At 49.5% G+C, this 22,063-nt stretch overlaps 1 protein-coding gene across 1 annotated transcript in view; it reads left to right on the forward strand.

The window, feature by feature from the left end:
- The window catches only part of SORL1 (sortilin related receptor 1), a 172,066-nt gene that overhangs the window by 87,071 nt on the left and 62,932 nt on the right, over positions 1-22,063 (forward strand). Inside the window, exons 14-21 of the mRNA XM_047070249.1 lie at positions 1,471-1,657; positions 5,993-6,121; positions 6,602-6,687; positions 10,441-10,613; positions 11,685-11,816; positions 14,366-14,457; positions 15,697-15,943; positions 16,617-16,755. Coding sequence (XP_046926205.1) covers positions 1,471-1,657; positions 5,993-6,121; positions 6,602-6,687; positions 10,441-10,613; positions 11,685-11,816; positions 14,366-14,457; positions 15,697-15,943; positions 16,617-16,755 — 1,185 coding nt within the window. The remainder of the gene's footprint in view (positions 1-1,470; positions 1,658-5,992; positions 6,122-6,601; positions 6,688-10,440; positions 10,614-11,684; positions 11,817-14,365; positions 14,458-15,696; positions 15,944-16,616; positions 16,756-22,063) is intronic.

Below are 22,063 nucleotides of genomic sequence, written 5' to 3' on the forward strand. Positions count from 1 at the left end.
CTCGGCTTCGACACTCTGTACTCGAGAGACTCTGTAGCCGTTGAAGGAGACGGACACGTATGCAGTAAGCGGTTGGGAAATACAGAGGTAGTTCCTCAGACAGTTCTTAGTAGGAGCAGGTGTTATGTCTTGTATCCTCACTTCCTGTCTAGTCGCTGGCGCATAGTAGGTCTGCGTGTGTGTGCGTTGAACAGGTGAGTAAATGAAAAACATCCCTCCACATCAGCAGTTCTGCTTTGACAGACTCAGCGGGTGACTCCCGTGTGAATGGCAGTGTGCCCCATGATGCGGGGACCTCTCAGCCGTCTAGGATCTCATCTGCCGTCTGCTAGTGTAGGCACAGGATGTGTAAGTAAGCAGGGAGAAGTGTAATCCAGAGTCTTTCTTCCTCCCCCGTTCCCTCTGCAGCCCTACTCTTTCCTCCCCCTTCTGCCTCAGCCGGCATCATTCCAACTATCTGGAACATCCCCTCTGCTACCCATTCCATTTCTCCTAGTCGAGATCCTTTTCACGTCTCCGGATCCAATGCACTTGGCCGCTAATATCCCAGCCAGAGGACCCCTCCCCCGCCGCCTCTCGTCCGTGTCCAGAACATAAGCCCACCCCTCACGCCGTGAATTAAAACCTGTGTCTGTCACCCTGTTTATATCATTCCCCATCGACTAGATTACAAGGGTCTTAGAAAGAAGAACCTGTCTTGTGCATTCTGTATTTTCCGCCCACTGAACAGCCGGAGAGCCTTGCAGCCAGGGCTTAATAAGTAGTTGCTGATTTGAATGGCATTGAGTTGACGGCTGTTCATCAGTTTCAGGCAGCGTGCAATCTGACACATCTATAAAAAAGACGCAGAGTACCAGCATAGACGTAGGTATACTTTGGAATTCCCGTAGAAGCCACTCTGCTTAAATTCCAAGTGAGTACGGGTGGATGGAGTGACCGTCCAGGTTGTCTTACCATTTCTCAGCCCCTCCTTCCGTGAATCTTCCACGAACTTTCTTCCAAGCAGTGACAGTGGACTCTGTTGCTCTCGGGCCATTCCTTCCAGGTGTGCCCACCCTACCCCCCCCCCCCCGAAAGCAGGCAGGAGACAACACCCCTGGGTGACACCATCTACCAACGATTCGGCGTAACTCCCTGGGGGATAAGCACCTCTGATACCCATTTCTAGAAGGCACTGCAGAATCTGCTAAAATATTTCAGAGGTTTAGAGAGTGCCAAAGGTGGCTTGCTTCTTCCCAGATTTCTCAGACGAACGTCTGTGTTTCAGGCGGTACCATTTTCATTTGCCTCGGTGCCTCCTGGCATCAGAGCAAGGTGATCAGAGGCTTGGGACAGTTCCCGAGGTCTGCGTGCCCGCTGAGAAGCACCGGGATGAGCCGGACGTGGGTGGCGGGGCTGAGGGGCGGGGAGGACAGGAAGGCCCATGTGGGTGTCCCTCGGACGCTTCATGCCGCGTTTTCTTTTCCTCAGGGGTTCCCTGCACGGAGAATGACTACAAGCTGTGGTCACCGTCTGATGAGCGGGGCAACGAGTGTTTGCTGGGACACAAGACTGTGTTCAAACGGAGGACTCCCCACGCGACGTGCTTTAACGGAGAGGACTTTGACCGGCCCGTGGTCGTGTCCAACTGCTCCTGCACCCGAGAGGACTATGAATGGTGGGTTCTTCCTGGATGCCTGGGGACTGGGTTGTGTCTTACTCAGCAGTGCTACATACAGACTAGGGCATGGTCCCTTCCCCTGAGGGAAAGAAGGCAATCATAGGAAATATATATTTCCTTTTTTTTTTTTTAATTGTTTTTGGGGACGCCTGAATGGCTCAGTCGGTTGAGTGTCCAACTTTGGCTCAGGTCATGATCTTGCAGTTCGTGGGTTCAAGCCCCGCGTCTGGCTCTGTTCTGTGCTGACAGCTCAGAGCCTGGAGCCTGCTTCAGATTCTATGTCTCCCTCCCTGTCTGCCCTTCCCACTCACACTCTGTCTCTCTCTCTCAAAAATAAAGATTAAAAAAAAAATTTTTTTTAATGTTTATTTATTTTTGAGAGAGAGAGAGAGAGAGACAGAGTGTGAGCAGGGGAGGGGCAGAGAGAGAGAGGGAGACACAGAATCCAAAGCAGGCTCCAGGCTCTGAGCTGTCAGCACAGAGCCCGATGCAGCGCTCGAACCGACGAATGGTGAGATCACGACCTGAGCCGACGTCGGACGCTTAACTGAATGAACCACCCAGGTGCCCCAGAAATAAAGATTTCCTAAGAATTTTTGATGTGCCAAGAATGGTGCTAGGCACTTTTTATATAGGTTATTCCATTTAATTCTTATAGCTACGAAATGTGGGAGAGGAGTTACATCCTAGGGAAGCTGCCATAGTTTATTTAGGAATGGATCACTCTGGGATTTATTTCTAGGAGGGCGGCTTCCAAAGGGAACACACTGAAGGTTCCTGTGTAAGTAACTCCTTTTCCTTAGAAGCCCTATCCTGTAGGGAGTGTGCTTTTTTTTTTTTAATTTTTTTTTTTAACGTTTATTTATTTTTGAGACAGAGAGAGACAGAGCATGTACGGGGGAGGGGCAGAGAGAGAGGGAGACACAGAATCTGAAACAGGCTCCAGACTCCGAGCTGTCAGCACAGAGCCTGACGTGGGGCTCAAACTCACAGACCGCGAGATCATGACCTGAGCTGAAATCAGACGCCTAACCGACTGAGCCACCGGGCGCCCCTGGGAGTGTGCTTCTTTATCTGCAGTGAGGGGATGTCAGTGCATCTATATTTGTATATTCATCAGTCCTGGAGCAAAGTACCCAAGGCAGGGCTGAGAATGGTGACAGCGGAAGAAATGACAGGCCCACAGATAACTGTGGCCAGAGAGGGAAAGCCACACGTACCTTGGAGGAGGAAGGGGTGCTTTTATTGTGATTGTTGGCAGGAAGGAGGAGACTGATTTGGGGCTTGGAAATCAGGAAGTTCCTGGAGGAGGCACTGTTAGAGATGAAAATGCCTGGATTTGTGGACGGGAGCATTCTGAGAAGATGTGGCAGCACTGGGGAGGCGGAGGGGTGGTGGGGAGGTCATTGGCGGTTTGGTTTGGAGGCCTTGTCGGTATGAAGTGGGGTCAGTGAGGGGAACTGAGGCTGGTAGGTAAGGGTAGAGACAGCGGTGTGGACCTTATTCTGTAAGCAGCAGAGGGTCTTTGAAGGCTTTTGAGGAGAGTCGCTGATCAGAGCAGAGCTTAGCTTTGGAAGATGATTCTAGCAGTAAAACACACAGGGTCTGGGAGCCCGTAGGCAGTCCCTGGTGTCTGTAATCCGGCATGAAATCACCCCAGGCTGGGCGGGGCTGTCAGAGAGCAAGGGTATCGAACTAAGCACGTCACTCACTTCTCAGCCACTGCCATTCTCGGAACAGCTAAAGTTTGCTTTAGGAAGCCACACTTATCTCGATGAAAGCCAGAAGCCTCTGATATGTTCTAGCCTGAGGTTGGAACAGGGACATGGGGTAAATGTCGTAGGCTTTGCGAGCCCTGCGGTCCATGATGGTGGCTTGGCGACTGCTTGTGGGAGCACAGAAGCAGCCGTAGGTGGATGGGCATGCCTGTGGTCCCAGAAAGCTCTGTTTACAAGAACAGCTAACCAGATCTGGCCAACTCCTGCCCTAGACCCATGCTTCTGAAACTCGAGCGTGCGTATGAATCACCTGGGATCTTGTTAAAATGCCAGTTCTGACTCCAGTTCTGGGGTTCTGTAGCTGGTGCCCTGCTCTGGGTGATCTGAGCTCGCTCATCTGCCAACCCATCCTTCGAACAGCCGGGTTTTAGACCGTACAGGACGCGCATTCTCTTTGAAAGCCGTGTGGTTCTGAGATAACGGCATAGAGCCTTGCAGTGTAAAACCACAGAGCTGTTTGACGTTCCCAGGGTTGTCCGTTCGGTGCCCCTTTGCTACCTTGTGTTCTCTCTTAGATGCCCCCAAATTGTAAATTCTAATCTGAGAGCTTTTGCTGGCCTGAGGTCCCCTGACTGTAGAGGCCCTAATCATGGAAAAGTTTGTAAGGCTCTCTCTCTTCTCTCTTTTATCCTCTCTAACTACTTCAAGACAAAAGGAAGTAATAAACATGTAAGAAACCCTAGCAACTCTCCTTTGTTTTTGTTTTTTTTTTTTCTTAAAGACCCCTGCTGTGCTTTTCTCTAAAGAGGCTGGTATGCCTTCTTGGTAAACTGGCTTAGCTCCCACTGGTCTCCCACGCCCATCCCAGCTGACTCGTGGAAACCCACTAGGGGCTGAGGGTTCAGTTTGGACGGGGAAAACCACCTGTCTTGCCTCTCACAGAGTTGGGCTTTAGGCCAGATGAGATCGTGAGGGTGATGACCCATGAAAATGATGAAGGATGTATTGATTTCAAGGCCTCTGATCGTGTAGCTGCTAGAAAGGATCTGGCTGGCTCCTGGAAACGTTTGGGGGCCTTGGACCGCGGCAGTGAGGACGGGATGGTCTGAGGGAGGACTGTAGGAGGGGAAAGGAGAATGAGTGAGCTTACAGTTTCCGTGCGTTAGTTCAGCTGCCAAGTGACAGCTACATGTGAAAGTCTGGTTGCTTCTGATGGTCCTTTCTGACCTCTCTGGGAAGCCCAGCCACTGGCCCATATGTTCCTTGATTTCAGAGTTAGTTTCTTTCAGAAGCTGGGCTTAACCCTCCCAACGTGTGTTCACGGCCTATTAGGCCGTGACCTACAGATTGCAGAAGCCTAAGAACAGGTGCTTTGCCATTGGAGGCAAGTAAATAATTAGGTAATGCTCTACCTAGCCCCCAAAAAGATCGTAAGCAGCTGTTCGGTAAAAATGACCTGATTTAATGAATGAGACATGTTCCACACAGTAATAAAACTCTCCCTTCTGAAAAATTCCTACAAATTGCTAAATGTCGATTGTGGCGTAAGGAACCCACAAACCACTCAGCCCCGTATCTGTGAACACTTCTCGTGGAGAAAGTATTTAATAAGTAATTCATTGGTCTGAATAGAGTAAAGGAAGCCTTTCGAGTAGAGCATGTCAACGTGGAGAATCTCTTTGAATTCGAATTTCGGTTTGGGGCCGGGCTTTGGGACGTATATAGTGTAACTGCCTCCTCTTGGGGTTGTTCACTGCGGTAAAGGGCAGAGTCAGGACTAGACCTGGTGTCCCGGGTTCCTACTCCAGCTCCTCCCACCCACCCCCCACCCCCGAGCTGAGTATTTTGGCAGAGATGTGGCCCCCAAATTGTGGAAGGTCTCGTGGGCCAAAGTGTTGTGTCCTAAAGTACAGGATGAGACACCCACAGTGATCTTAAATAACATTGAGGGGCGCCTGGGTGGCGCAGTCGGTTAAGCATCCGACTTCAGCCAGGTCACGATCTCTCGGTCCGTGAGTTCGAGCCCCGCGTCAGGCTCTGGGCTGATGGCTCAGAGCCTGGAGCCTGTTTCCGATTCTGTGTCTCCCTCTCTCTCTGCCCCTCCCCCATTCATGCTCTGTCTCTCTCTGTCCCAAAAAATAAATAAACGTTGAAAAAAAAATTTAAATAACATTGAATCATTCATTTAAAAAAGGTGATTCTTTTAAATTTCCTTTCTAATGCTTGTCAGCATGTCAAGGAGAAAGTATCACTGAGTGCTGGTAACTCTTTAACATTTGCTGGTCCCTCTTAACAAAGAGAGGGCAGACCCAGGGCCTTTGGGTGGGGAGCTAGATCCAGCTAAAAAAAAAAGTAATATTATTTTGTTTCTGGTGTAATGATTTGTATTGCCTTTGTCTGTTTTTGGCATATGATCGCGGTTTGCCAGTCGTGGTTCAGATACAAAGTTTCTATTGAAAGTGTGTTAGCATAAAAAAGGGAGTGTTCTTCAAAGGACATGTTTAGTAACTTACAGTAAGTCGGTAGGCGGTATGGGAGAAGTCACAAGAGTTGGTATTGACATGCCCCAAGTACACAAGCCATTGGCCCTAACAAACCCCGATTGCCTTTGCAGTGACTTTGGCTTCAAGATGAGTGAAGATCTGGCATTAGAGGTCTGTGTTCCGGATCCTGAGTTTTCTGGGAAGTCATACTCCCCTCCTGTGCCTTGTCCTGTGGGTTCTACATACAGGAGAACAAGAGGGTACGTACCCCAGCGTGCTGGGGACATGTCTGCACTGGGTTTGAGAGAGCAGAGAAAGCCACCTGGGCTCCTTTCGTACTCCAACTGCTTGGATTCCTAGCGGGTCTCAGGTAGCTTGGGCAATATTTAGAATTAGGATGTTTACAAACGCTTCTACCCTCTGTGAGAAAAAAATGCAAACCCGTAAGCTTCTCTGTAGCTCTAGCTATATGTTAAGTCATAAACTTCAGCAAGGACGCATCGTCATAGGACTTTGTGGAAGGGATACGTGTATACTCTTACCCGGGACAGTCTTCCCTGTTATCTGGGCTTCCCAGTGTAATTATAAGCAGAACCAATTGAGAATAATGAAACATCCTTCTTGTTCTATAGGGAAATGAAGAGATGGATGTGGATAGGAAATAGGTTTCCAGGTATGAAGACTTAATGGCTATTCTTGGATGTGTCTGACCTCTTGCTCTTGGGGTGGGGGGGTGACAGCTATCGGAAGATTTCTGGGGACACTTGTAGTGGAGGAGACGTTGAAACACGGCTGGAAGGAGAACTGGTCCCGTGTCCCTTGGCAGGTAAGAGGTGGTTTCTTGCCTTTGAGTTCTTGAGACGTCATTGTAGTGTCCTTATGATCTCACACTGGTCCAGTCTTGTGGCCCTTCTAACTCAGTGGTGGAAAAACATAGAAATTACAAGCATCACAGACCTCCCCTTTTCCTCTAACCTTGGTATCCAAACCAAATTTATTTATAGCCTTATGCTTGCATAGGAATAGAGAGTAGTTTTTTGAGGGAAATCCCTTTTGCTCATTGAACAATGTTTATTCGGCATCTCTTGTGTCCTAGGCATGGCGAGGGTCTTGTGTGTGTTCCTTGGTCTGTTTGTCAGAGTTGGAACATAAAGAAACTATGGCTCTTTGGGAAGTAGCGAAGCGGTCTATCTTAATTTTTATGATAATAATTATAACGAATACTTGAATGGAGTTTCACACATTTAATGTACTTTTCCTTGTGTTGCCATTTTAACCCTTATCACCATCCAAAGAAGCAGATACTATCATGAGCTCCGCTTCTTTTTTTTTTTTTTTTTTTTTAACGAAGAAGCATGTTCAGAGGAGAGGATGAATCGACCTGTTTGAGGTCACGCATCTGGTAAGGGACAAAGTTCAAATTCAGACTCTTAAGCCCCATGCCCTTCCTTGGACATCGCCCCAGTGGCAGATGAGTGTCATTCGCATTATTTTAGGTGACCATTATGCATGCTCATTGGGAAAGCGTTCTTTGGAGCGAGTGTTCGCGCTGTAAGGGGACGGTGTGGTCCAAACGTGCGTTAAGTTGACTGAGCGGTAATGGCACAGGTATTTGCAACCCAGGCAGGAAACGATGATCCCCTTGCAAAGAGTTCACCTCCCGGCCTCTTTTTTCTTCCCTCCTATTTCCAGTTCTTGTTCTTGCAGAACTTCCTTATTCCCTGTGAGCCCTTCCTCCTGCTCTTACCTCTCGGTGAAGGTGGATGGTTGGGGCTGCTTGGACCCGTGGTGGTGGTGGTGGTGGTGGTGGTGGTGGGGTCTGATGGAACAGCCATCGGCACCCCGCTGAATCACGAGAAGCACATGGCCCTCCGCAGACAGGGCAGAGCGCCCCCCTCCATTGCTCACCGCTTGCCAGCGTTTGCCCTGGTGTTTTTCATGCTAAGCTCATTAGTCCCTTAATTTAATCTTCCATCATTACCAGAGTCATTAACATCCCTCGCTGTGGAGACTTCAAAAGAACACGGCTTCAGCAGATTCCTGCAAATGAGCAGATAATATTCAAATATGCTCCTCACGAGAGCTGTTACCGATGAGGGTTTGGGTTAGTAGGGCTGGAGTGGTTGCTCTCAAGGGCTGGAGTGCATACTTTCATAATAAACGTTTCTGAAGATACTTCTGTGAGGGACAAAACAGTGTGTGGAAAACCATCTGAACTGGTAAGAGAGCTGTTTTCTTTGCTGAGAGGAGAAAATAGAACAGGGACCAAAGTAGAAAAAAAGCACATTTGTAGTGTAGACCACCTCCCAAATGTAAAAAAAAAAAAAAAGAAAAAGAAAAAGAAAAAAGACGCATGGCACAGAAGGCAGGGGCGTACCAGGAAAGGAAAGGATGGTCTCCTAGGGCTGATGGGAACCACAGCATCTTTGTAAAGATTGAGGTAATCTGGGCATCTGGGCATCATTTTTTTTTTAATGTTTATTTTTGAGAGAAAAAGAGACAGCATGAACGGGGAAGGGGCAGAGAGAGAAGGAGACAGAATCTGATAGAGGCTCCAGGCTCTGAGCTGTCAGCACAGAGCCCCACGTGGGGGTTTGAACCCACAAGCCATTAGATCATGACCCGAGCTGAAGTCGGACACTCAACTGACTGAGCCACCCAGGCACCCCTGGGCACCCTTTTTAAAAATGAAGTCGTCTTCCTTCCTTTATGATGACTGTAATAACACAGATGTCTAGGCTCTTCCTAGGCTGGGATTGGTCAAGAATTCTGTTCCTTTCCTAAGCACTGAACACCAGAAATGGGAAATGTTCCTCTGTCCCTAATCCTAAGGCAAGTCTTTCTGGACTCAGGCTCTGCTATAAAGGCATCAGGTGGTTAGAAGGAAAACCAGAGCCCCAGCATGGGGTTTGCAGATGTGGGAGATGCGGGGTGGAAAGCTTGCTGCTGTGAACGTGTCCTCCACGACCCCCTGTGGCAGCTGCGACGAGAGTCCTTGACTTCCCTGTCACGTACGGGTTTGGCAGTTTTCGTCTTAACGGCCCCCTTCACTGGGAATTGCAGTGGGAAGCTTTCCTTGAGAACCAGAAGAAGAGATTAGTTACTCCGTGGTGGCGGCTTAGGTATTTTTCAAGTAAAATGAGACCAAAGGAAAAGTAGGCAAACTTAACCTTTATTAAAAATCGTATGTAGGGGCACCTGGGTGTTAAGTGTCCAACTCTTGATTTCGGCTCAGGTCACGATCTCATGGTTCATGAGACCGAGCCCCACGCTGGGCTCTGTGCTGACAGTGTGGAGCGGCTTGGGATGCTCTCTCTCCCTCTCTCTCTGCCTCACCTGCTTGTGTGCTGTCTCTCGAAATAAATAATCTTTAAAAAAAAATTGTGGGTAGATTTTTTGGGGGGATGCATTATCTGTCTTCTAGCTGGGAAGCAGGCAGCTGGTCCACGTGAACTCACTGAATGAAGGGAATCAGAGAGAGCGAAAAACGGTCACCTTGCAGGCCTGCGGCAGAGAGATTCGGGTCTTGGTCCCACACACAGCATACTGTCCAAATGGACACGTTAGACGTGGACGGGGCTGTGCTGCTCGTGTCCATCGCTGTGCAAAAATCTGAATATTTTCTAGGCCGTTCCCTAAGTAGAAGAGAGAGAATACCAGCTCCTCCAGTGACTGGTTGTCTGACATTAAGTAAGTCGTCTCAAACACTCTGGGCCTCTATTTCTGTGTCTTCGAAAAACGACCACGTGAGCGTCTCCATTGTAAGAGGCAGCATTGTGTAGTGGGTAAAATGTAGGTCCTGGAGCCAGACTGCTCAAGTTCAAGCCGTGGCTCTTTTACTTCCGAGTTGGGTGACCTTGAGTGTGTTAACCTCTCTGCTGTCGGTTTTCTCACGTATAAAATCAAGCTAACAGTCATGCTTCCATCAGGCGGTTGTTACGCCCACGAAACAAACGCCGGAAGGTGGTATATACACTGTGTAAGTATTTGTTAAGTAGAGATAGAATCTTCGGGAATGATCGCGTGGTGAGACGTTTCGTTAAGTATTCGAGAACAAATGTAGTCTTACTGTTTTGGAAACACACTAGGTTGATATAATTGCCCTGTGTCATCGTGAATAACGTCGGATGGGTGAGCAAACAGATTAGCTACGAGTCTCCGTGACGAGGGGTCTCCAGTCAGCATGATTCCGTGCCGTGTGATACAGTCCTGTGACGAGGGAGAGCGTGCTGCGTGGGGTCATCATGTTCTCATGTGTAACTTGAAAGACTTCTAGGTCGAGCTCAGAAGCGTGGATGTTGGAGCATGCCTGCTGGGGCACCCAGATAAAAAAGAGCAAATGTAACGAGGGACACGGTTTGCAGACAAGACAACGGATTTATAGGGGTTGGAGTAGCTTGTCCCAAGTGGAAAGGCGATTCTGCTTTCCACATCTTGATTCCCGTGCTTTGCCACTAGATCCACGCCACGGGCCCGTGGCTCTGAGGCTTAGGCATGAGAAGAGAACAGGCGAGGCAGGCCAAGACCTCCTCAGCACCCCCCAGGCCCACCCTCTCTGTTGCTTTGTGTGTCTGTGCAGAGGAGAATGAGTTCATCCTGTACGCCGTCCGGAAGTCTATCCACCGCTATGACCTGGCCTCAGGAGCCACGGAGCAGCTGCCTCTCACTGGCTTGCGGGCCGCAGTGGCCCTGGACTTTGACTATGAGCAGAACTGCTTGTATTGGTCTGACCTGGCCTTGGACATCATCCAGGTGCGTCAACCCTTCGGTCTGCTCGAGGGGGCTACGCCTCGTGATCGCCCAGTCCCGATAAGCCTCTTTCCAAATGGCCCACTTCTAATTCCCAACAGGTATTAGAAATGGGTATTAGAGGTTTTACGTGGTAACTCATTTCAGGGCCGGCCGATGAGAATTTTCAGTCTTCTCTTTTAGCATTTTCTTGCCCTGCCTACTTCTGTCCTTGTAGGAAGGACAGAGGGAGCCCAAGTCGGCAGTCTGGCTTATAAGGGAAGCCTCACTTTTCCTGCTGGGAAGATTTTAGGACTAGCAGCGTAGGATTGTTAGTCACTATCTCACCAGCTGCCTCTTAAGCGTCCTTCTGCCGAAGCCACGACCCGGTAATACTTGACTTCTCCGCAGTCCACGTAATTATCCACTTGAGCTATTCCGAACACAGTCAAGAACTGGGAAGTGAGCTCTAAAGATCCCCACACAGGCCAGATAGATAGCCATCTACACTCAAACCCATGCATCTTAAAGGAGAGCTATTTGATCTTTATTCATTGCCCACTTAATCCTTTTTAGAAAAGCAATTCCAACAAGCTTTCTCGGGTCTTCCAACCCAATTTTACTGTGCCTGGGTTTTGAGGAGGGTGGAGATGGGGGGTGGGGGATGGGCATTGGGAAGGACTGGTGGGTGGAGCTATCCCAAGGGAGGAGAGCCTCTGAAAACTGACCCAAGAACTCAGATAACAGCAGTCTGGCTTCATGTATTTTAAAAGCAAACAAAATCCTGCTTCTCAGTAATCTCCGACCTCATTATTGTGATACGGCATCGTTCAGTAACCAGTGTTCGTAACGCTAATGCCGAGTCATACAGATGATTACGTTGTGTTTAGGTGTTCTGCTGAAAACAGGAAGCGGTGACATGTTCTAGAACACTTTGACCGGAAACCGGCTTCGCTCACGTGGAAAGTTGACTCATCTAAAACCTCGCATCCCTTGCCAGCCAAGCCAGTTGAGGAAACGGTTACCATCGGGGGGACCGAGCTGGCGCGGGGTCGTCTGCGCGTTTCACAGCCTTTGTTCTTTTTCTCTCTTCAGCGCCTCTGTCTGAATGGGAGTACAGGGCAAGAGGTGATCATCAACTCCGGCCTGGAGACCGTAGAAGCCTTGGCTTTTGAACCCCTCAGCCAGTTATTGTACTGGGTGGATTCTGGCTTTAAAAAGATTGAGGTACGTGTGTCCCGTGCTGTCCGTAATTAAGCGAGCAGGGGGTGCACCTGGGCCTGGAGTCACGTTTGACACCGAGGTGGCAGCTAGTGTGTCCCACCCACTTCTCTGGAGATTCTTCGAGAATTCCAGAGAATGGGCCAGCGGAGCCTCTGGAAAGGGAAGAAAAGGGGGAAGGTTCAGAATTCTCGCCCTTTGCCGTGAAGGGCCCATGTGAGAACAGGATGCCTGGACCCACCTGACAGAGATTTCACGAAGGTGCCCTGAATGGTTCTGTTTTGGCTAACGGCAGCATGTGGGAGTAACCATAATGGTAATCGTAATAATGCCACAGCATGATTATCGCGCCGTGGTATCACTGCTCTAGTATGACTGTAGTTGACCAGAGTCATAAAGACAACGTCACGATCATGATCACCATCATTATTAAAGGCAATGAGGACTCCCTGGGTGCGAAGCCCTACTGGAACCACTTTGCATGAATTATGTGATACACTTCCCACAACAACCCTGTTAACAGTGGGTACTTTTTTTTTTAATGTTTTATTTATATTTGAGACAGAGAGAGAGAGAGAGAGAGAGAGAGAGAGAGAGAGAGACAGAGCATGAGTGGGGGAGGGGCAGAGAGACGGAGACAGAACCTGAAGCAGGCTCCAGGCTCCGGGCCGTGGGCTTTCAGCACAGCACCCGATGCGGCCTCGAACTCACGAGCAGCGAGATCATGACGTGAGCTGAAGTCGGACGCTTAACCGGCTGAGCCACGCAGGCGTCCCAACAGCGGGTACTCTTATTATCCCATTTTTACCTGTCTGTGCCTTAGCTACCTAAGGCAACGCGAGGGTCAGGAATGGCCTCGACAGCACCAAAGTCATGGTCTCATAGGCACGCTCACCTCCTGCACGTCACGGCTGAGGCCCATCGTCCCCAGCCCTCTTTGTACTGCTGATGTGGAAGCATGGCATGCGGGTGGCACAGGAAGTGCAGTAGAGGCAGGGAGGCTCAGAGAGTCGGGAGAAGTTACCAGATGAGACCCGCGAAGTCGAGAGCCAGACCTGGGTTCGGTCTTTATTCTGGAAGCTGAGTGACTCAGGCGAGTTTCTTACCCACCGAAGCTTCGGGTGCTTCGTCTGCGATACGAAGGTTCGTTTATCCACTCAGTGGGTGGACGGGTGCTTTTTCCTCACGTGCTTATGTGCCAGGTATGGTTTGAGGTGGCGGAGAGACAGCAGTAGGCGAGACACAGGTTCCTGTTGTGATCGAGATTAGATTTTCATGGAGGCAGCGAACTAATGAAGAAAGAAGTCTGTCAGTTCCGTCAGCGATGCGTCCTCCAGAGAATGTCCGGGGGGCGGGGGCAGTGTGATCGTGTGACTGCACAGTCAGGCGGCATGCCACGAGGTGGGCAGGAAGGCCTTGAGGATGTGACATCTGAGCGGAGCCCTGAGGACAGGGTGATTAGCGTCCACCCCACCGCGCGGCTGGGGGAAGTGAACAAGAAGGCGCCCAGTGCCTTGGACATACTGAGTAGTGCGTCTGTCTTGCCCTTCCTCTCCTTTCTTTAATGTGTGTGGTCAGCACTTTGCCAGGTGCTGGAAGGATGCAGTAAAGCGTAAGCCCCCACACAGCATACAACTCAGGTCCCGTCTGTGCAGAATGGTGAGGGGAGTCACCGACAGGAAGTGCCGATGCTCGTTGCTCGAGGCAGGTCAGAGGCGTTAAGCCGAGGAAGTGGGCCTGGAGGTGAGTTTTGAAGGAGAGACACGATTCGATTATGGGGCAGAGGACAGGCCCGGAGGGGATATGGTAAGAGCAGACGAGGACGAGGAGTACGTCAGGCTTGGAGACCCACGAGGAGGCCAGTCCCACCAAAGTTGTAGGGGCTGACGTGGAAGAGAGAGAATATGGAGGAAAGAAAATGAACGGTCTGTGGAGGCTCCTTTTTTGTTTTTAATTTTTTTTTTTTTAACGTTTATTCACCTTTCGAGAGACGAGAGAGAGAACACGAGCAGGGGAGGGGCAGAGAGGGAGACCCAGAATCCGAAGCAGGCTCCAGGCTCCGAGCTGTCGGCACAGCCCGACACGGGGCTTGAACTCACGAACTGTGAGAGCATGACCTGAGCCAAAGTCGGTCTGAAGCCAGAGCTTAACCAACTGGGCCACCCAGGCGCCCGTGTGGAGACTCTTAATTGTGAGGCGGGAACTTTGAGGATTTGTTTTGTGGACAACGTAGAGCCACTGGTGGCTTTGGAGCCTGGAGTGACGTAGGTGGGTTGCTTTGTGCAGATCTTCACGCCCCAGACCTGGGGCACAGGCGGCCGTGTGGCTCCTCTGTCAGACCACGTGAGAATTGTCCCATGACCGGAGGAGGGAACAGCTCATTCCACCGGGAAGTTTCCCAGATGGCGCCTGCAGGGGAATCAGGCAGCCATAGAGGCGCGTGTCTGTAGGCAGCAGCCCCACGGGAAACTGTGATGTGGGCCTTTCAAGGAGCTCACATCCATCTTGGCCTTCCACCCACGGCTCCCACCCCCCCCCCCTTTTTTTTTTGTCAGGTAGCTAATCCAGATGGTGACTTCCGACTCACGATTGTCAACTCCTCTGTGCTCGATCGGCCCCGGGCCCTGGTCCTCCTGCCCCAAGACGGGTAAGTGTGGCCCCAGAGGAAGTCAGCACGTGTCGGATGCTACAGCAGACCGATTTTCGTGGAAATGCAAACTGCTGGACACAGACTTGTTTCTGATGATTATGGTTGAAATAACCTGTTGACTTCGAGTTTTGAAGCCAGAGCTCAGTCATCTGGTCAGGTGACTCTACTCCCTTTCCGTTCCCGAGCATCAGAGTCTCTGCACCCAGATGTCTCACATCTGTGGGGTGTTTTCTCCAACGAAGGGTATTATTGAAAGCAAGTCTCTCGGTTAGACGTGGTCAGGCCTGGTTGGATACCGTAAGGATCTTTACCTGGAGTTTGAGGCATGATGCAAACATTTGATCCCGTCCATCTTTTTCCTGTGCCCGCCCCCCCCCCAAGCTTGGGTGGGTTCTCTTACTAACAATTTGTAAGCACCTAGGAAATGCAAAGGTGCTTTTTATTAATTTCTTAACTTAAGGAAACATAGCTGAAAGGAAATTCTGGATTAGGTTTTCAGTCCTTCTAATATTTATGATACAGAATTCGATCTGCTTTTTAAGAGAAAAAAATGTGTATGTACCTGATTAAAAACGTTACGAGAGCAGAAGTTTATGACATGAAAACTACTTGTTTCCTCCTTTCTCACTCTTAACCCTTCTCGCTCACGCATCCTAGGGGTAACCATGATTAGTGGTTTCTTGTGTAGCTTTCAGAATTCTCTTTTACCCGTATACAAGCGTATATCCTTAAAACACATGTGCATGCCCGTGTGTCAGAATCGGAGGACATTTGCTGTTCTGCATGTTTTAAAAATATTTAACGTGGTTTGAAGATGACGTTTTCATGTGAGCGCTTGTAGGTTTTTCAGGCTTTGTAATACTCTTTTGTGTATACCACAGTCTGTCACTTTCTCTGTATATTGACATTTTGGTGTGTATACATATATATCCGCCTAAAAGTGTGTGTGTATCTATACACACATAACACATATACATGTACACGTATGTATACATATACACACTTGCTAGTAAGAATGATGCCGTGATGAATAGCTTTGTATATTGCAGTCACGTAACTTGATTATATCTGTTTAAATTCCAGTAAAGGAATTCCTGGGTCAAGAAGTTAAGTATCTTAAGTTCACAATTACAGGTTATAACAATAATGCTGAACGAACTGGCCTTATGTTTGTCGATGGGCTTCTTACCTCCTTGGGGTAGCATGTGATGTGCATTCTTTCCTGGTTTTGACCAGGGTGATGTTCTGGACTGACTGGGGAGACCTGAAGCCAGGAATTTATCGGAGCAACATGGACGGTTCTGCTGTGCATCGTCTCGTGTCAGAGGACGTGAAGTGGCCCAACGGCATCGCTGTGGATGACCAGTGGATCTACTGGACAGACGCCTACTTGGACTGCATCGAGCGGATCACCTTTGATGGCCAGCAGCGTTCCGTCATCCTGGACAACCTCCCTCACCCCTACGCCATCGCCGTCTTTAAGGTGGGGCCTCCTTTGCTGCCACCTTGGGCGGTCTGTTAGAGCTGGGGAAGAGTGTACCGAGGTGAAGAGCTGCTCTTGTCTCACAGAGATGCTTGTCTACTTCTAGAAAACCGGCTCATTTCTGAATTTGAGACAGTTTCCTTTACAGTTTCCTTTCCTTGACATCCTTTACGGATGTCACAGTTGCCGGGCTGCTCACTGTTCACATTTCAAAAGATTAAAGGTTGAGGTTGTTTCGCAGAAAAATCCCCGTTTGCCCTTGAGTGCCGGTAGTCTGGGCTCCGTGTCATCTCCTGTGAGGCTTGTCCGCCTCGTGCCCTGATGGCTTCAGATGAGCTCTGTACCAGCTGCGTTGCCCGTCGCTCCTGCTTCGACTCTAGAAAACAGAATGGTCGCTTCTCCCCGACGTTGGGAAGCAGATTTCGAACCGAAGGGCTGGACCGTGGGCAAACTTGATTGATTTCCTTCGGGCGGTTCCTTCTGTGCGGCTGTTTGGTGAGGTCTGGATAAAACCGCTGTCTTGCGTTTCGGCGGAATCTCGATGAGGCTGGTCGTTCACCAGTGACCGTCAGGCATCGCCCCGCACGGGCGTACCCCTGTTCTCACGGAGGGTCCAGAACAGGAGACCAAGGAACTACGCTAACGAGCACGGTTTTCTTTTTTCTTTTTTTAGAATGAAATCTACTGGGATGATTGGTCGCAGCTCAGCATCTTCCGAGCTTCCAAATACACCGGCTCTCAGATGGTGATTCTGGCGAGCCAGCTCACGGGGCTGATGGACATGAAGATTTTCTACAAGGGGAAGACGACTGGTAAGGCAGTGTGCCCCGCTTCATCTTTCTCTCGCTCTGTCTCTCGTGGATCTCTAGGAGGGGCTGGGTGTGGGCAATCCCTGCTCAGGCGGGATCTGGCAGCCTGAATCTTTATTGTCACGACAACATGCACATTATTTAATTTCTTCCTAATGACATCTTAATTTCTTTTCTAATGGTACACAAACAGCTGGAAGACAGCGTGTTTTTGCCTGCCTAGCGTGTGATACTTGGTGGGTAATTACACCCCCCTCCCCTGCCTTTGGCCCCTGACTGATTGGTGGTGTGGCTTCTGTTGCAGCTGGAGAGTCCCAGCGGGCGCTTAATCCCCACTTGGCAACCTTACAGGGCCCAGCGCCGTGCTGGGTGTGCAGACAGTCGCCGCCTCCTGACGGGATCGTGTCTTGTTCTCCGGTTGCCCAGATGACCTGTTGCTCATTGAGCGCCTGCCTGTATGATGCATTAATGAATGCGTCCCGCCTGCAACTCTTAAGGCCCATGAAGAAGGGGGTTGTGGTTTTTTTCTTTTCTTTTTTTTTTTTTTTCCCTTCTGTCCTCAACAGTTTTGCCACTGCCTGGCACTTAGTAGGGCTCGGTATTTGTGGAAAGAGGTCATGGAAAAGGAAGAGCTGCCAGTGGATGGAGACCGTAGCTGTCTTTTTTTTTTTTTTTCTAATGTTTTTATTTATTTTTGAGACAGAGAGAGACAAAGCATGAGCAGGGGAGGGGCAGAGAGAGAGGGAGACATAGAATCCGGAGCAGGCCCCAGGCTCTGAGCTGTCAGCACCGAGCCTGATGCGGGGCTCGAACTCAGAGACTATGATCATGACCTGAGCTGAAGTCGGATGCCCAACCGACTGAGCCGCCCAGGCGCCCCAGTAGCTGTCTTAAAGATTGCTGGCGGAGGCTTCAAGAGCTGCTCTGGTGCCTGTGACCCGCTGGTCCTGGAGAAAGCCTCCTTCCTTATTTCCTGCCCTTTCCGTCTGTATGCCACCCGTATGCTTGGCTCTCCAGAAGAGACGGCAGGATGCTCCGGGAAGAATAGTCCTTTTAGGAAGCACCCTATTTTTCTCAGCAGGATTAAATAGCACCCTGGGTCTGCTGACTCTCCTTTATTGACAAACTGCTATTTTTCCCCGGTTTGAGCTAGAATGTTGACATTGTTTGGTGGGTTTTGGCTGGCCTTGTGCTAAGAGAAGACTGTCAAAGGGAAATAATACGGTTATAGATACCCTTGTTATTTGGGGGAGACCAGTGGAGATAGCATTGAGAACACCCTTAGGAAACCATACGGAATGCTGGAAATGTCTCTGTTCTTGTCCTGCCTTTGCGACTGACCTGTGACGTGGGCGGGGGCGGTACTGGGATCCATGGATCACAGATTAGGGAACGACATCTCAGATGTTGTGAATTCGCTCTCTCAAAGGTCCCTCGCTGGTTTAGGAGCCGGGCTTTTGTTCCAGTTCTGCCACAGAACGTAGGGGTCACTCTCTTCTCGGACATGGTGCCTGTTTTAAAACAGGGAGAGATGAAGGACTGCTTCTCAGCTCCAGGGGCTGAAACTCAGGGCCTTTGTCTGATGGAGGACCCCCACCCCTGCTGATGGGCGTGGGTAGCAAGCCCAGTGAGTCCTCAGCATTCCTCTGGATTAGCCCTCCTTCCAGAAAGCAAGTCTGCCTTCTGACAAGCGCTTGTAAGCACGTGTTGCTGAGCACACAGCAGCGTTCAGATGAACCGCTGACCCTTGGGCTCTCCCCTCCCCAGTCTCGGCTGGCCACTTGCTTCATTCCAGCTGATGTGCAGTCACCGCCAGGTCCCGGGGGGGGGGGTGGGGTGGGGTGGGGGTGGTGTGCTGGGGGAGCGAGTTTGTGGTCTAAGCATATGCATAGGTGGTCTCCTGGGGCTGTGCACACGGGCCTGCGAGCCTCACCTTGGGCGTGATTTCCCCTTTGTGCCTGAACGAGCCCCCTTCATTTAAACCATCCAGAGTAATTCCGGGAGTCTGGCTGGGGTCTGGACGGAGATGTGTGCCGGTGGGTAGCACACAGACTCGGGCCTGCAGACTCAGGACCGGTCGCTGCCTTCTCTTTGGTCTTTCCTCCATTTGCCTTTTCGATTTCCTTTTTCTCCTTTGTGTGAGCAGGATCCTTGCAGCCGGCCTCCCGCCCACAGACACAGGGCCGGAGTAGCAAGTCTGTGATCTCTCAGGGCTAGTTTAGGTTAGCTGAGCACTTTCGAAATGACGTCTGGCTGCCAACACTGCCTGTATGCAGCGGGTGCCTCTTGGCCTTGAACTTGTTTGCTCTAACCTGCCTGATTTTTTGGACCCTGTTTTGCACATTCGTGACCCCTGGTGCTAGTCAATCTTTATTATTTTTAGTGTCAGCTCCTAGCCCACGTAGGACTATTAGCCAAGTGTAAAATAATAATCGAGATGATAACCTACATTTATTTAGGGATTCCTGTGTTATCGGTATCACGCTAATGTGCTTTGTGGGCTTGAATGACCTCAGTTAACCTTCCCCAAATCCTGTGTACTATTAATATTTCTGTTTTGTAGATGAGAACACGAAAGTCAGGTTCATGTTTCTATATCTTACGTATAGTTAAGTGGTGAGAATTTGCACCGTGGCCTGATTCACTTCCAAGCTTGACTTCCATGAAACTGTTAGGCTCTGCTCCCTCTATCATCTGTTGTTGGAATAGCAGTGCCCTGGTATATGATGGTGATATGGAAGTCCTAGATGTTGATTGATTGTTGTTCGTGATAAAAATTTGTTCACTCCGAGCATTTGTCCATTTGGGCGATTTTGGTTATAACCAGACGCCTTTCTTGATCTTTGTCCCGATTAGTTTTCATATAGGGTTACTGGAATTTATTCTCCACAAAGAGTGCTTTTTTCTTTTTCTTTTTTTAAATGTGTATTTATTTTTGAGAGAGAGAGAGAGCACAAGCAGGGGAGGGGCAGAGAGAGGGGGAGACAGAATCCGAAGCAGGCTCCAGGCTCTGAGCTGTCAGCACGGAGCCCGACGTGGGGCTCGAACTCAACGAACTGCAAGATCATGACCTAAGCCGAAGTCAGAAGCGTAACCGACTGAGCCACCCAGGCGCCCTGAGTGCTTTTTCTTTAAAGAGCTTAGTTTACAAGGCTGTTGATTTTTCAGTTGGTTTTGCAATGGATTAAAATACTTTGGAGCTCTTGGAATGGTCCTTCAGAGTCTCAGTAATCTAAGGCTTTTAAATATCTGTAGTGAGGGCAAACACTTACTCTCTGAGGTGGATTTGATTCGATCATTGTCAAACGTTTAGATAATTAAGCAAGATAATAGCATTTCTGTGTCCTAAACTGGTTCTGGAGGAATTTTCCAAAGAGGAGATCTGAATATGTTCTGAATCTGCCCAATGAAGGCATCATGGGGCTGTTTGGTCTTTGAAGGGGACATCTTTGGAGATGATGACTGCCGTTTGTCCACTCTTTATATCAGATTGATGGTCTTTGTATTGTCTTCCTTGCCCATGCAAGACTGCAGCCTCCTATATAGAGTCCGTGGCCATGTTCTGGGGGTGGAATTCTGCTGACTACTCCTTCCATGCTCTCCCGGCTTCTCTGTAGCACCCCATGAGCTCCTGCCCAGTGTACCTCTTGGGGTCAGTGACTGGGTCTGCTTGGTTTGGGGTTTGCCTCTGGACGCTGCCTCTCAGACCGTATACATCTCTGTCTAGAACCCCATTTTGGGGGCGCCGGGGTGGCTCAGCCGGTTGAGTGTCTGATTTCGGCTCAGGTCATGATCTCGTGGTTCACGAGTTAGAGCCCTGAGTCAGTCTCTGTGCTGAGAGTTCAGAGCCTGGAGCCTGCTTCTGATTCTGTGTCTCCCTCTCTCTCTGCCCCTCCCCTGCTCACACTCTCTCTCGAAAACGAATAAACATTAAAAAAAAAATTTAGAACCCCATTTTGGGTTCGGTGCTTCTGGCTCTTGCTTCCTTGGGTAGGAACCTTTGCTCCACATGTGAAAGTGTTAGTCGTGTTCTTTTACAGGCATAGCCCATGTGAAAACATCATCCTGTCCTGGAGTCTTTTTTTTTAAGTATTCTGTTACCGTTCCATTTCTTGGAACACTGAATGCTGTGTTGTCCTCTGAATACAAAGAACATGTTCCAGATCGTTTTGGAGTTGCTTTGCATTAGCGACAGCTCTGTGTTCTTCCCTGTAGCCTAGAGCATGTGTGTTTTGAAAAAGGAACAATCTCTCTTCATGGAACAGATCAGGGTGAACTGATCTCTGGCATTTCTGCTCTAGTCAACCGGTTATTCTGCTGTGGAAACTCTACCTTTAGAGTTGGTTAAATATTTGTAGAACGCTTTTGAATGTTTCATCATATGGATTCTCCTCTGCGAATGGATTTCGTGTCTTTGGTAATGCTTCGTACTCTCCGGTCCTTAGCATCTAAACAACACTGTTGCTATATCATTGTGACTTTTATTTTTATGCGTGTGCTAGTTAAACACTGATGAAGTGCCAACACATCCAAAGCCACTGAGCGTATCATCACCCATATTAATACCAGTCGTCATTAAGGAGCCCTGTTTTCCAACCTGCAGGTCAGTATAGGCAATGACATGGCTAAAATCTTCCCGCATGGAAACAGGTTACCTGGACGTGATTGTGGTGGGTGTGTCTGTCCGTGAGATAGCACAGCTGAAGGACTGTCATCAGCTGAGTTTTATCAGAGCGTTCATGTGTATTTCCCCCCGAGTTTGATGATGGACAGTCACGGCCAAAAGAACACGCTTACATTTCATAATTTATGTGGCTTTTATGGTGCTCCATAGTTGTATCGTGTTTCCGGCTTTTACCCAGTGGTGTGTGCATCCTCTCCCGCCTTGCCAGAAGGATGTGGAGGGTAGGAAAATCCCTTTCCCATCATTGTTCATCCATAAAAGTTCTTTCTCCGGAATGCACTGAAGGATTTTGTGAACTTTCGTCTGGCCCTCTCTGTGGAAAGCTGAACCAGAGAAAAGACTGGAAATAGGGATAGATCGATGTTAACTAGTCCTTGTGTGGATTTATTGCATGACAGATAGCACTGAGGCTAATGGGCACCGTGGCTGGCTTTTTATTCAGCTCGGCCGCTGCACTCGGACGCAGAGGAATTGAAAAGCAGAGACCCGGGTGTTCGTCTGGGCCCTGTCATTACTCAGGTGCATGTTCTCATTAAGGGCTCTTGGGTCAGAGGAGCAGAAACCCAGTCAAGCTAACTCAAGTAAAAAGTGCTAATGAAAGCATAAAGGGAGATTGTGAGGAACCCA

Source organism: Lynx rufus, unplaced genomic scaffold, assembly GCF_022079265.1.
Source record: "Lynx rufus isolate CCGP_SWC_20201006 ecotype Redwood Valley unplaced genomic scaffold, mLynRuf1.p SCAF_9, whole genome shotgun sequence".
In the NCBI taxonomy this organism is placed as follows: Eukaryota; Metazoa; Chordata; class Mammalia; order Carnivora; family Felidae; genus Lynx; species Lynx rufus.